This window comes from Protopterus annectens, chromosome 8.part0, assembly GCF_019279795.1.
Source record: "Protopterus annectens isolate FY-2018-M chromosome 8.part0, PAN1.0, whole genome shotgun sequence".
Taxonomy (NCBI): Eukaryota; Metazoa; Chordata; order Ceratodontiformes; family Protopteridae; genus Protopterus; species Protopterus annectens.
In genome coordinates, this window is record NC_056741.1 from 55,672,243 (window position 1) to 55,688,307 (window position 16,065).

The 16,065-nt window shown below is 45.3% G+C and overlaps 1 protein-coding gene across 1 annotated transcript in view; it reads left to right on the top strand.

The window, feature by feature from the left end:
* The window catches only part of CDCA3 (cell division cycle associated 3), a gene marked incomplete in the record, with an annotated part of 365,174 nt that overhangs the window by 96,414 nt on the left and 252,695 nt on the right, over window positions 1-16,065 (top strand). Inside the window, 1 exon segment of the mRNA XM_044079607.1 lies at window positions 10,139-10,283. Coding sequence (XP_043935542.1) covers window positions 10,139-10,283 — 145 coding nt within the window.

Consider the following 16,065-nt stretch of genomic DNA (forward strand, 5'->3'; position numbering starts at 1 on the left):
CTGGCACCTACCTCAAACCCCCCTCCCTGCTGTCCCAGCAGGAGGGGACAGATTTTGCATCCACCGCTGCAAGGCCTGAACCTTGCAGCCTGGCGTATCCCCTGAATACACCACCAACAACCCTCAGCAAACAGGTGCTGGATGTTATCTTGGAGGCTAGAAGGCCTAGTACTATGAAATCCTATTCAGAAAAGTGGAAAAGATATTGTTCTTGGAGCCAGTCTCAAGGAAAGGACACAGCCGTGCCCACCTCACCTCAAATCCTAGACTACCTAGCAGAGCTGCTACACAGAGTCCTATCCTTCTCATCAATTAAGATTCATGCCTCTGCCATCTCAGCTCATTACAATACTGAGCCACCTCTCTTTTCTCACCCTCTCATCAAACAGTTCATGAGAGGAGCTAACAATTTAAGGCCCACAAGGAGAGCGCCCACCCCTGTCTGGGACCTTAATTTTGGACTAGAGAAGCTCACGCTTCCCCCTTTGAGCCTGCTGCTGCAGCATTGTTAAAATTCCTCTCTTGGAAAACGGCCTTACTTCTAGCCATCACTTCAGCAAGAAGAGTGTCTGAATTACAGGCACTAATGGCTGTGGAACCCTTCATTATTTTCAATGCTGACGGGGTTTCCTTCAGGACTAACCCATCATTTATGTCCAAGGTGGTATCCACTGTGGCTTTAAATCAATCCATCCATTTACCAACCTTTTTCCCTAATCCTCAGAATAAAGGGGAACGGATCCTGCACTCCTTGGACGTACACAGACAGCTCAGGTTCTACCTTGACAGGACTAAACCTTTCAGAAAATCTGACCCAGCTGCTAGTCAGCTTTGCTACAGGGGCAGAGGGCAAGGTCATTTCAAAGCAAACCATTTCCAAATGGATAGCACACATCCATTTCTGCTACAAACACCATGGAAAACCTACCCCACAGGGGATCAGAACTCATTCCACTAGGGCTACCTCAACCTCTACACCATTTCTCAGGAGAATCCCTACCAGGGACATCCTGGAGTTCTGTACACACATTCAACAAGCATTACCACTTGCCTATCTTTTCTAAATCCAGAGCTGGATTTGCCACAGCAGTCTTACAAGGCCTGCTAGCCAGCCCTAATGCTTCTTGACTGCCTCCACCCTTCCTCAGCTTTGGGAATCGACCCAAGTGTGATGACTGCAACAGTGAAACACGAAGAACATAGTACAGTTGTGTACACTTACCATAAATGTAGATGTTTGATTGAATTCACTGTTGCAGTCCTGGTTACCCTCCCTCCAGCCCCCTGACTTTTCTATACTTTCTACCTATCCTCTTTTTTACCATATCTTATGGCAATGGTATTTACTTTTTACTGGAGGTATTCCACACCATGTAATTGCTTCCTATTTTGGGGTCTTCTGACATCTGGGGCAAGAAAAACTGATGTAATGGTATCGACTGCATGTTTTATACCCCTGACGTCGTGGAAGAGACGACAGCATCAGACGCAGAAATTCCAAGACTGGTATTCGGACCGACCTGAGGGCTACCTGTAGGCAGATAACCCAATTGTGATTACTGCAAGTGTACACAACTATACTTTATCTAGCATCCATTCTTCAGTAGAGGAGAAGGCGTCTTGGGTTAATTTTGTTAATGTAGAAATGGACGTTGCCGAACAGATTATTGTTGAGTCATCTGCATATTGGATGAAGTTAGCGTTGGGGATGGCATGGTGACAGTCGTTAATTAAACTGTTGAATAGAAGTGGGCCTAGAATTGAGCCTTGGGGCACGCCGGTGGGGGTGTCTAGGAATGATTAAATAGATTTTTGCCATTTAACTGCTTGTTGCCTATTATGTAGTATGATAGAAGTTTGTGGGCAGTACAGAGGTTATCGGTTGTGGATCTCCCCTTTGTTCTAGTATTTTGGCATTAGTTGCTTACTCTTCAGTCATCTGGGATGTGCCTTTATCTCCATACTGCTATGAGTACCCTCGATCACCTTGTCCCCTATCTTGCCTAGCATTAAGATCACAGTTACTGTGATGTCATCTGCGCCTGCTGCGTTCCCTGACTCCATTTTCCATAGTGCTGCTCTGCTTTTCTTTCTTCATAGGCTGTGTTTGCTTCATTCAGAATCTGTTGGGAAGTGCTCTCATTTGCATTTGATTTTCCTGTGGACTGGTAAGCAGGTTGTTGTTGACCTCCCATATGAAGGAGGTGTCCGGCTATCTTTATCTTTCTTTTCCTTGCAACCTTATAGTTTTTGTGCTCTCTACCAAGTTAGGTCCCAAAAACTATAGAGTGCCTCTTGATGCCTTCTCTGCTTTTAAAAAAAAAAAAAAAAAAAAAAAAAAATTGTTGCCAACCAATATTTCTGCTTAGCCTGGTCCATCTTTTCTATCTCAACCTTTTCTTGTGATGACTTCCTGGACTTCTGCATTCCACCACCAGCTTTCCTTTACCACATACCAGTTCTGTAGTCCTCATACATTCTGTTTTCAGATGCTGCCATTCTTCAACTCCACCTATTTCCTCCTCATCCTGGTGTGGTACAGCCTGGAGTAATTACTAGAATTCTTGCGCTTTCTCTACAATCAACTTCCAGGTCTTGCAACCCAGTCTGTGTTGCTCTTAGAGCCTTCTCTGAGCACTGCTTGCATCTGACTGTGACAGCCATGGGCTTATGCTCTAGGCCAACAGTTTCACTGAGGATGACTTTGCCAACTCCTTTCCTTACTAAGGGGGAAGTCTACCTGAGATGCGTGTTTGCCCCTTTTGTATGTGATCTTCAGGCTCTGCCGCTGAACCATGTTTTGGACACCATCGAGCCATTTGCCAAACAGAAGTGTTAGCATAGTGTCTCCTTTATTCCTGTTGTCTCATCCATGTAGACCCAGTCCTTGTATCCTGCTCTGTGTCCATCCCCATATATGCATTCAGGCCACCCATTACCAACACCAGTTTGTGTTCTGCTTTATCTAGTAGGTCCTGTGGTTGTTTGAATGCACTTTTCTTCACCATCACAATCCTGCTGTGTGGCATAATCTGAGACTATGAATACTGCCCTATGCTTACACTGGAGGCTGATTGCCATGAGTCTTCTGAAGCCTCTCCCTCGCAATTTCCAAACCATTTCTAGTTTGCCATCCTTCTGTGCAGTAAATTCTGGACCCTGAGCCTTCCTTCCTTGTGTCCTGGATGCAAAGAATGTCCAGCCTCCTCCTCACCATTATGTCCGCCACTTCCAAGCTCCATCCCGTCATGAACCTACATTCAATGAAGCAATTTTTAGTTCGTTTGGCAGGTTGATTGGTTTACGTCCAGCTTTTGCTCAGCAGAGCTTTTGCAGGTAACCCAAGCTGACTAAGTGGCCATCCAGTAGCTTATTGATCCTGGTGTGTTGGGCTTTTGTGGTGGATGTCCTTCAAGGATGCATCTGCAGTCCTTACAAATGGGTTGTCCTGTCGTCAGGCAGCCCCTCGGTCGGCCGGATTCCAAAGTCTGGGTCTGGCCTTGGCTGGTGTCGCACTTCACCCGACGTCATAGCTGCAGTTTTTCGGGTATAAAGGCATCAGCCGACGCCATTTTCCTCAGTCTTTCTTGCCGCGTGGCGCCCGAAGCAGAAGCTGTTCGCAAGTGCCGGTCGGTCAGAACCAGAGATTACTACTACCGAATACGACTACGAAGACTTCTAAAAAGCTAAGTACCCCGTTCGGGACTCTTTCTTGCCTCAGCCGATGTCAGAAAAAGTGAATAACTGTTTAACTGGTGGGAAACAAATACCTCATAAAGATTTCCACTCTTATTGCTTACCCTGTTTAGGCCCAGACCACGACGTAGCAGCTTGTCTAGCCTGTGCTTCTTTTAACCAGCGGACGCTTAGACGTCGGTCTGAATTTGCTGAGGAGTTTTTCGGCTCCGATTTTGCTTATATTATGCCGTCGGATCCTCCGACTACACAAATGTCTAAAAAGCGCAAGGAAAAGGACCGACACTCGCGGTCCGCGGCTTCGGCCGAAACCGCGGTTAAGCAAACCGCGAGTGTCTCTGTTTCGGCTGAAACCGAGCACGCGGTTCTTCCTTCTGCTGAAAACTTACCTTCTACCGAGGCCTCTTCCAACCTGGTGGAATCGGCTTCAGAAAACTCACCTGCTGTTGCAGTTTCTCAGGAATTAAATGACACTATTCCCTTGGATATTTCAACCCCTGCACGTGGAGCTGCTAGGCCTCCTGCAGCCATGTCCATTAAGGCCTTTGCTAGGGCTACTAAGACTGCCTGCTAAGACCCCCACTCACAGGCCCAGCTCTAGTTCTCAAATGCTTAGTTTAGCAGAGGATCTCATTTCTTTAATCCGGGGATCCCAACCTCAACCAGACAGGGCCTCTCAGCCACCTCCAGAGAAGAGGCCTAGAGCAGAGCCCCCTCAGCCACTATCTACAGATGATTCCTCTGATGATTCAGTTGATTCCGACCCTCCGGAGGCTCCTTTCTCCCCTTATGAAGACTCTGATGCTGAAGAGTCCATCCCTTCAGCCTCTCCGCCTGAGGAATTTTCCTTTGAGGAAACCCTGCATGCTATGAGGGAACAATTTCAGTGGCAGGGCCAGGATTTTTCAGACTCCAGAAAAAGGCTTAGAACCTTTCTGCATTTACCACAACATAGGCCTTTAGCCATTCCCCCAGTTCTTTCTGTTGTAGATTATGCATTTAATGATGCTTGTACTGCTCCTGATTCTCTACCTCCGGCCCCTGCTAAGCCTGATAGATACTACAGGGTCCCACATTACCATTTATATAAGGCTCCTTTTGCAGATCCCGAGACTATCTCCCAAGGACCCAAGGCTGTAGCAGCTACTTCTGCTAAGAACCCCCTCCCCTCAGAAAGGGAATCCAGATCCTTAGAGAGATGGGGTAAAAAAGTTTACACTTCTGCTACTCTTTCAGCTAGGGCCTTGAACTGTCAATTTCACATGATCCAGTATCAAGAATTTATGCTAGACCAGTTAACCAAAAAACTGTCCTCTGATGAATCATTAGACAAAAAATCTGTTCAGGAAATGGTACATAACATTCAGCAAGTCAGTAACCATTCCTTAAAATGTGGCTATGATGCACTGGAGGCTTCCTTTAGATCAGCCATGACTGGCACAGTTATCAGAAGGCATGCATGGTTAAAAGAGCAGGCCTTACCAGACCATGTCAAGTCCAAACTATTAGATGCTCCCATGGACAAGACCAATTTGTTTGGCTCTCCTGCACAACAGGTGCTGAAGAAGATGGAAGAGAAGGCAAAATCTGTCCAAACAGTAAAAGGTTTCTTACAGGTCCAACCGCCAAGGTTTAGCAGGAATTGGCCCTCCAAGAATTGGTCCTTTCCAGACTCATCCAGAGCTCAGAGGGGCAGGAATAGGCGTTCAAGAGGCAGAAACCAATCCAGGGGTGCCTACAGGGGACGCCAGTGGCAGAGTAACAACCAACGAAGTGCAGCCACGGACACAGCCACCACCACACCTGCAGAACGTTCACAGTGACTTGGCTCTGGCACCGCCTACCAGGGAACAACTACAAGCACCCTTAGGCGGGAAGCTAGCCTTATTTTCAATAAACTGGCATTGCATCACAAGAGACAAGTGGATTTTACAGACAATAGACCAAGGCTACAGGTTTCACTTCCATACTCTACCAGGAAAGAGAGGAATGCCAAACCTACCTCCAAACCAAAAGGCAGAAGCTCTAAAACAAATATCCCAATTATTAAAGATGAGAGCTGTGGAAAAGGTACCATCTATGGAGCAAGGAAAAGGATTTTACTCCAGACTCTTCCTGGTACCAAGAAAAGAGAGCAAATGGAGACCTATTCTCGACCTGTCCGCTTTAAACACATTCCTCATTGTTCCGAAATTCAAAATGCTGACTCTACAGCAGCTTCTTCCCATGCTGGGCAAGGAGTCTTGGCTGGTAACTCTAGATCTCAAGGAGGCATACCTGCACGTCCCCATACGACCAAATTGCAGAAGATACCTCAGATTTCTTGCAGGATCAGAGCATTATCAATTCTCAGCATTGCCCTTTGGCTTATCTACTGCGCCCAGAGTGTTCACGAAATGCCTGGCATCAATAATTGCTCATTGCAGGCTTCAGGGAATCCAAATCTACCCCTACCTGGACGACTGCCTGATACAAGCGGACAACAAAAACAAGCTAGCAGAAGACTTACAAAGGGTCATTTACCTGCTACAAGCCCTGGGATACACAGTCAATATAAAAAAAGTCAAAACTGATACCATCCCGGAGAATAACCTTTTTGGGTGCAGAGTTGGACACATCACAGCAAATGGCATTCCTAACAGTAGAAAAACAGGAGCAGCTACCTCTCTACTTCTTGGCATTAACAAAGCAGAACCATCTGACAGCAAGAAAAGTACTGCAAGCCTTGGGCTTCATGGCATCCTGCATAATATTGGTTCCTCATGCCAGACTGCATATGAGAAAACTACAGTGGTACCCAAGGAATTTATGGTCTCAACACAAGCACAGCTTAGAAACCCAGATTCCAATTATTCCATGCCTGAAGCAAGAATTCCTATGGTGGGCTCAGGCTTGTCAATCAAACACAGGATTGCCCTTCCACAGTACTCAACCAAGCCAAACCATCACGACGGACGCCTCAGACCTCGGTTTAGGGGCACACATGCTGGACAAGTGCATACAAGGCTTATGGACTCAAGACCAGCTGCACCTACACATAAATCTAAAGGAAATGCTGGCAGTAAAACTGGCAATTCAGGCATTCAGACCATTCCTCCAACAAGGTCTATTGATAATAAGGACAGACAACACCACAGTTATGTGGTACATCAACAAGCAGGGAGGCACACATTCGTATCCTCTTTGCCGGATGGCACTGGACCTCTGGAATGTGGCCCTGAGCTACAACATTCAGTTAAAAGCAATTTTTGTACCAGGAAAAGAAAACATTCTAGCAGACATTAAGCAGGACTACCACGGATGCCCACGAATGGATGCTGCATCCGGACATCTTCAGAACCATCACAAGAAAATGGGGGCTTCCAGAAATAGACTTATTTGCATCCCCACGCAATCACCAGCTAAAGAAATTCTGCACAAGGACGTACCACCCACTTGCCTGGAAGGTGGGACTCCCTATCCTTCAGTTGGAAAAACCTGACCGTATATGCATTCCCACCGCTTCCTTTGATGCACAAGGTGCTATTGAAGATCAAAGAGGACCGTCCAAGGATCATTCTGATAGCTCCAGACTGGCCAAGGCAACATTGGTACTCATTACTGAGGAGCATGTCTCGGGAACAAATATGGCCACTACCCCAGGTTCCCTTGCTGTTAACACAGAACAACTACAACATTCTGCATCCAAACCTGAAAACTCTGCAGCTGACTGCCTGGAACATTGCATAAGACCAATTAACCCTAATTTATCCCAAAGGGTTAAAGACATTATCCTTGAGGCTCGCAGACCCTCAACAAGAAAAAAATATTCAGCAAAATGGAAAAGATATCTCATTTGGAGTACTGCAAAAGGAGAAGATGTGTCACTGGTAAACATAGCCAACATTCTGGAATACTTGGCAGAGCTCTTCCACACAGGCCTGTCCTATTCTTCCATCAAGATTCATGCATCAGCTATTTCAGCAGAATACGACTTGGATCCTCCTGTCTTCTCACATCCTCTACTCAGACAGTTTCTGAGAGGAATTAAAAATGTAAAGCCTCCTAGAAAGTCACCATTACCAGCATGGGACTTGAACTTTGTGCTAGAAAAATTGACACTTCCTCCTTTCGAACCAGCAGCAACAGCAGAATTACAATACTTATCATGGAAGACTGCCTTCCTGCAGGCAATCACTTCAGCAAGAAGGGTATCTGAACTTCAGGCATTAATGGCAGTACAACCCTTCCTGATCTTCCATCAAGATAGTGTCCATGAGAACAAATCCTTCCTTTATGCCCAAGGTGGTCTCCAGAGTTTCTTTGAATCAGGCTATCCACCTACCTACATTCTTCCCCAACCCACAGAACAGGGGAGAAAGACTGCTGCATACCTTGGATGTACATAGACAATTACGCTACTACCTGGACAGGACCAAGGGCAATAGAAAAACTGACCAGCTACTGGTAGCATATGCAACAGGAAGGGAAGGAAAAGCAATTTCAAAACAGACAATCTCCAAGTGGATAGGAAATTGCATTAGATTTTGTTACTCCTACCATGGAAAGAAAACTCCAGAGAACATCAGGCCTCACTCCACAAGGGCTACAGCCACTACCACAGCTAATTGCATTAGATTTTGTTACTCCTACCATGGAAAGAAAACTCCAGAGAACATCAGGCCTCACTCTACAAGGGCTACAGCCACTACCACAGCTTTCTTACGAGGAGTGGCTACCAAGGACATTTTAGAGGCTGCTACTTGGAGCTCCGTGCATACATTTGCCAAGCATTATAACTTACCTTTATACTCTAGTTCCCGAGCAGGTTTTGCCACTGCTGTTTTGCAAGGGATCCTAACTACACCATAACTTTATTTTTCCACCTCCCCCAGTTTGGCTGTGGTATTCTACCCATTTGTAAGGACTGCAGATGCATCCTTGAAGGACATAGTACAGTTTTGTACCTACCATAAATGTAGATGTCCGATAGGAATGCATCTGCAGTCAGGATTACCCTCTTACCTTCCCCTCTGTGGTGCTCCTAGGGTATTTGCCCATCTTGTAGCTAGCTGGGGGAATCTATTATGGTGTATTTGTTTGTATATATGTACATACATGCTTATTTTTTGTGTTTGCTCTCTACTATTTGGAATCATTGGCATTTATCCAAATTTAGCCTTCCAAGAGGGCACCTGGCATCTGGGGCAAGAAACACTGAGGAAAATGGCGTCGGCTGATGCCTTTATACCCGAAAAACTGCAGCTATGACGTCGGGTGAAGTGCGACACCAGCCGAGGCCAGACCCAGACTTTGGAATCCGGCGACCGAGGGGCTGCCTGACGACAGGACAACCCATTTGTAAGGACTGCAGATGCATTCCTATCGGACATCTACATTTATGGTAGGTACAAAACTGTACTTTACACACCTTTTTTCCGTCCCACCATTAGTATCTGTCCCTGGTATAGGTTGGAGTAGGCCATGTCTTCAAACCACTTGCCACCAGCAAATACCCATGCACATTTGGCGGCATTAGTCAAAATAGCCGAATCACTTGAGACCAATTTTTACACTCGTGTCGCTAATCCTGACTTGGCATACAGCCCCATGATCACGGTTTTCCTGTATTGAGGATACTGCACACCCCAGTTTATTCCTAAAGCAGTTGATTTCTTCAACTCTTCCCTATAGTGCACCATGGAGAGTCTGTGCTGCTGCCCACTACTCCAGTCTGTAAGTTTTAGATGGAAACGCTCTGCTTGTTTTTGTGGGAGGGATGCCATAGAGATCTAGGACAGGCATTGGCCAGAAGCAGAATTGAACCTTGTACCCTGTGCATGGGCGGTGAGACGTTGAGCATTGTGGCAATTGGTCTTGTTCAACAGTGGTTTTTTTTTTTTTTTTTTTTTTTTTTTTTTGTGGTGCATTATTGGTCATGTATTTTGACGAAGCCTCCTTCAGAGAGTGGCCCCTCTCTGAACTTTGAATCGTGACCTCTGTAGAAGACTCTGTTCATTTTACAGAAAACTGCCCCACACGCGCGCACACACACGTGAATACAGGCTTCAAAACCTTATTGGTTTAACTTCATTCTGTTAGCTTGGGAAAGGATGTGTAAAGTATACAGAGTTATCCCTTGACCAGTAGGGTTGCTTTAATAGACGTGTTGACTTTTTTTTTTCACTTAGAGTTCTTGCATTTTATAATGCTGTCCTTGTGTGCACTTTTAAAACCTGTAGCCTTTGTATCCCATTTTAGTCCATTGGTAGTTTAAGGCAGTTCTGTAACACTACTTTGGCAGAAGCAATGCTAATAATGGAATTTTACATCGCCACCAGTCTGTTATCAGTAGTAGTCGGTATTTACCTTATAGTGGTGGTGTTTACATTGCTGGTTAACTGATGCTGATGTTTCCTTTGCTTGGGCGTGTTTTACCTTCTTGTACCAAATTTTGTTTCAGGTTGAAGGCACACCCAAAAGCAGTGAGGTAGAGGAGCAGTATGATGAGGAAGTGGTATTGGGAAGAGTAGAGCTGCTCCAGGGCTCTGATCCTCGTTCCCCTACGCCTGGAATTGAAAGAACTCCTGTTAAGAGCACTTTGTCTGGTGGGTATTAACACTTTTGTTCTGAGAAAAACAAATGGTACCTTGTACTAGTAACAGCAATGGGTTCAGGTGGATCACACGTCACTTTCTATCTGCTGCTTTTTATAATCTTTTCTGTAGGTATTCTGTGTCCATTTTTGCTATTTGTTTTCTTCCATGAGCAATTGTGTTCATTTATTGTTAGTTAACCAGATTTAAGAGGGATGATCAGCTTGGAACTTTTTAGAAATGAGTTTGGCCAAAGGCTTAGCTCAATGGAGCAATGAGAATTGCATGGCGTACAGCTGGAGTTCCCAGAATTGTACTTAGTTATATAGCTGACTTGTTCATAACTGGACTGTTTGAGACTAGAGTTACAATTGGCATACTACAGATTAGCATCGTAAGAGTGTAGGTTCATAGGTTCATACTTGGCTATCTGCCCGAGGGCATTTATAAGCCTAGCCCATAGTTTTGTGGCTTACGCCACCCCTTTAGTTTGGAGAAACTATGCCCATTATTTTGCTGTACCTCTGTCGAGCAGTGACACTGAGGTAACCCCTGGGGTGTATCTGCGATCTCCCATCCATTGGTCAAGCTTCCTCTTGAACAAGGCCAGCGAGGTGCTCTGCCTCACATAAACCGGGATTTTGTTCCACAGCATAGGGAGTCTTTGGGTGATGAATCTATCCCTCCAGCACGTCCTATTAATAACAGTGCCGAGGTTTAAGTCTCCCGCCCTTGTGGCTCTGAGGGATCTAGATTTTTTGAGATGAAGCATGTTCATCAAATCTGGGTTTGACATGGCCTTGTATGTCAGGCATAGGTCACCTCTGAGCAAGCGGTAAGCAACTGAATATAACTGGAGTTCTTTCAGTCGGGCAGCATAAGACAGATTTTTGAGACCCTTTATCCTTTTGGTGAGGAACTTTTGTGGCCTCTCCAGCTGCTGCAAGTGTCTGGTCAGATACATTCCGAATGGGGCATTGTACTCTATGATTGGTCTGAGTGATGAGTATAGGGAGACTATGACTTCCCTTGATCTAGATGTGAATCCCTTCATGATAAGGTGGGCAATGTAGAAGGTCTTCCTAACTACTTTAGCAATATGAGTGTCGAATGAAAGGCTACTGTCAACCTGGGTTCCCATGTCCCTAATAACTTCTTCTGTGTTCAGGGGATTGCCACCTATATGGTAGCTAGGGGTAACCTTATTTTTCCTGAAGGGTATGACTATGCATTTCTTGGCATTTAACTTTAGGCCATGGCTCTGGCACCAGTTATCTGTTTCTGTGAGACCCTTCTGAAGGATATCTGTGTCGGATGTGTTTTCAACTACGGCGCCCAGTTTGCAGTCATCTGCAAACTTTGTCAGCCATAACCCTCCTGTGTTTGCTTGTACTTCAGAAAAGTAGATGCCAAACAAGAGTGGGCCCAGGACTGAGCCCTGTGGGACACCACTTGTGACAGGCTTTAAGTCTGACATGGCGCCAGCAACTCTGACCCTGTGGGTTCTGTCACTCAGCCAGTTTGCAACCCATCTTGTAATGTATGGGTTTACATTTAAGTTGATGAGTTTTTCAATGATACCCGAGTGAGGTATTGTATCAAAAGCCTTCGCCAGGTCTAGGTAGGCTGTATGGACTGCCTTTCCCTCGTCAATGGCCTTGGTGACTGTTTCGAAAAAGTCAACCAAGTTTAAAAGGCATGATCTGCCTTTGACAAAGCCAAACTGGGTTGGATCCAAAGTCTGCAAGTTCCCTATGTCTTTATTTATGAGATCCATTATGATCCTTTCCATGGCTTTGCAGATAAGGCTTGTCAAGCTAATGGGAAAGTAATTTCCAGGGTCGGTGGAGGCACCGCCTTTGTGGAGTGGGACCACAGTCGCTGTGCGCCACTCCTGGAGTGCGTATCCGGAGGTGAGACTAAGATTAAACAGCTGTCCTAACTGTGGGTTTAATTCCTCGTTGAGTTCATGGAGCACACAGCCGGGGACGCCATCAGGTCCCATGGATGCTGTGGTGTTTGCCTTGGAGAGAGCAGTTCTCACCTGGGCATTAGAGATGTTTGGGGGGCTACAATCATTTGGTATAGATATCTCTCCTTTAGGGGGGAGAAGTTTGCACTGAACCTGTCAGCCAGTATGTTGGCAATGTCTGTAGGATCAGTAATCTTCACATCATTTTGAACTAATTCTGAGCATATCTGGGAGTTTCCTCCTAGGTTTCTGACATAGCTAAAGAATGCCTTATGGTTGTCTTTAGAGTCCTTAGCTATTTTTTTCTCAAAATTAGCTTTGGATGATTTTATGAGAGCTCTTAGCTTTTTACTTACAGTGATCAGAGGTGTCTTACCTTTTAAGGATTTTGCTCTATCTTGTAGTAGCTTTCTCCTTTTGTTGTAGAGTTTGTTTATGGCTGGGGTCCACCAGACTGGGCGCTTGCCTTTGGTACAAAGAGTCTTTGTTTTGCTTGGGATTGCCTGATCCATGCAGCCCTGCAGGTGCTGGTAGAAGGCATTTGTAAGTGATTCAGCGGTTTGAGTAATGTTAACCGCCGGCTCAGGGGCCTTAAAGGAGACCACACTAGTCTTTAGAAGTGTGAAGTCGGCTTTCGAGAAGTTCTTTACTGTGGTCTTTTTCATTTCGGGGACCTCCAGCGAGATTAGTTTGTGATCAGATCTCACCAGTGAGGGGTATACTTCCGGCGTTGAACATTGTGCTCCCATGTTCGTGATGATGAGATCAAGTATGTTTTCTCCTCTTGTGGGGATGGTGACTAGTTGTTCCATGGCATTTGAGTTTATGAATTCCAGGAACTTTTGGGCTAGAGTGTTTGGGCTTGAGTAGTGTTCCCAGTCAGGGTAGTTGAAGTCACCTAGTATGATGGTGTTTGGAGATACATTTATCCCCTCCAGTGTTTTCAGGAAGGCCATATGAGGTTCCTGAGTTTGCGAGGGTGGCCTGTAACATGCTACAAATTGCAGAGCAATCTTGCCTATGGTTAATTCCACCTGGATGGTTTCCGATGCATCGTGCGATGCCACCAATCTTGAGGTGTGGGTGTCCTTGATGAATATGGATACCCCTCCTCCTTTCTTGGTATTGTCCGGGTTTTGGGGCTGGAACGCATGATATGAGGTAAAACTTGATAGTGCTGGGGTGCTCTCAGGAGCCTTGAACCAGGTTTCTGTCACAGCACAGACATCGATGTTCTCCATACTGAGAAGGGCCTCGAGTGCGTGCATCTTGAGGTTGAGACTTCTGGCATTGAGCAGCATTACCCTTAGTTTTTTTTCTTTGTTTTGTTCTAGGGTGGTAGGTTTAGAATTTGAGCCTTGCCTAAAAAAGGCACTATGGGGTGGCAAGAGCCTTTGCCAAAATCCGGAATCCCAGGGGTGACAAGTGCAAGCCGTCCCTTGCGAAGCAGCGTGGCTTGTCCAGCATGTTATCCCAGGCAGACAGACATCTGATCCCCTTTGAATGACACCAGAGTTTAAGCCAATTGTTAAAGCTGATCATCTTATCTCTGTATTGTGGCATCATTCTTGGTGAAGGTAGGATACTGCTCAAGGTCAGTGTCATACCTGCTTGGGCTACATAATCAGAGAGCTCCTCTGTCTCTTTTCATGTAGTCCAAGGAGGTACGTCTCAGGTCGTTAACACCAGCGTGGACAATGATTGAGTCGTACTTGTACCTGCTGTTGAGAGACCTGAGTGCATGCGTTATATGGCGGATTCTAGCACCCGACAGGCAGCTTACTGTGACCTTCTCCTTACTCAGTCTGGTGAGCGGGACGTCAGTGTGTCTGACTATGGAGTCACCAATGACTAGTGTGTCTGGCATTGTGTTTGGCATTAAGGGCTGTGACTGCTTGACACTTGACTGTGTGGTCTATGTGTTGCAGGTGTTGTGTTCTGAGGTGGTGGTAGTTTGGGTGTCTGCTTTGGTGGCCTCTGCTGTTTTGGTAGATTTTTGATCAGAGCCTCCGAGTATGTCTTTGTGTGTTTGTGTATGATTTGAGGTTGTGATGGTATTATGTGAGACTGGGTCTATAGTGTGTGTGGTTTCCTTCTCCTCCTGTCTGGTCATGCCAGTCCTATGTTGAGAGAACTCAGCCTCCAGTTTGGCCGTATAGTTGCATCTCTCGCATGTATTTGTGTTTTGTGGGAGGAGGAGACGGTTATCTGTGTACATGAGGCAATTGTAACATTGCCTCAATATTCCCAGGTTCACCAGCTGAGCAGGAGAGGACATTAGCAACTGATCCCTCGACATGCTAGAAGGAATAGACAGAAAAACTTAAGAAAAGGTTCTGGGGGATGTGGGTGACCGAGAAATGGGGTTTGTTTTTTTGGGGTACTTTCAATAACAAGGTACATTGCAAGGTAATGTCATTGTAAGTCGGGCAATTCTCAATTTTACAAAACCGTTTTGGGAACCAACTAGATGACAACTGAGCTAAATTAGATTCCAGGCTTCTTAAATTAAAGTAGTATTGCAGTGTAAAATGTTGATTAAAACAGCTTAGCTGCGCTGTAGCTGCAAAATATAGACTGGAGCAGAAATTAAGCTAGTTAAGAAATGTGGGTCTTAAGTGACTGTTGTGAAACTAGCTGGTTCAGATGACTCTGCCACTGGTCAAAAAAGATTCCAAAGGCATGGTACCTATTGGGATAAAACTGACAAGCCTCAGCTCTCCAGGGTCACTCTTGGGACCTCTAACAAATCTACAGAGGGGGAATGTGGAGGTCTCAGTTGACTGTATAGGATCAGGAAACACTTAAGGAACCCATCTTGTGCAAGGCCAAATAAAGTAACTCAGTTGTGAAGGTGACTTGTAATTTCTTCTGGCAACTGCTGCAGGCTACACAGGAGAGGGTTAATATACTAGTAGTGCGTTGTTTGGGAAAGGTTATTGCACACCTCAGTGTTTATAATTTGCATGCTCAAACTGCTTTGGTTAGAAACAAGTTATTTGCCTTACCACTAAACTTTTCTCTAGTTACACTGAAACTCCTCAAGACAAACTTGATCAAGCTGTATAAACATTAAACTCCAAATTTCTAAATAGAAAAAGCTCCCATCCAAACCAAATGTGTTAAGAATAACTCAACTCCGTTCTCTCTAAAGCAACCATACACTTCAAGCTTAGAAAGAATAAAGCATAGCATGTTTTGAAATGTAACCTACATCCGCTTCACAAAGGTGGAACCTCATCTGCCTATCCATCTACAGGCCCCCATAGCTGTTATCACATATGTATGCAAGCCCATCTTCTTCCCTGTATCACAAACAGTTCACTTCTCTCTCTCTCTCTCTCTACCCTGTCACAGGACCACCACAGTCTTCCTAAGCTTCATGACCACAGTAAACCAAACCAGGGACCAGAGTAATCTATGCTGTTCCTCGATCTTTCTTTCTAAAGCCTTCTGCACAGTGTAACATGAGTTGCTGTTGCTCAAACTCTCCCATTTAGGTATGGCTAATCCTGCCACTACATAGTTGGCCACAAGCTGTTGGATGGCAAAAAGACATCCTCCTTTTTTCCAATATCACTAGGAGTCCCCCAAGGCTCTGTATTGGCTCTTTTGCTCTTTAATCTCTTCATAAATGATTTACACTTGGCCATCAATGAGCCACTATCATCCAATGCACAGATTACTCCATATTAATCTGTACATCTAAAAATATTGACAAACTGCAAGAGATCACCCCAGGGATCTTTTTCCCACTTCAAAGCCTGACTGGACCAAGTTGCAACTCCACCTAAACCAAAATAAAACCAAATTGATCCTGTT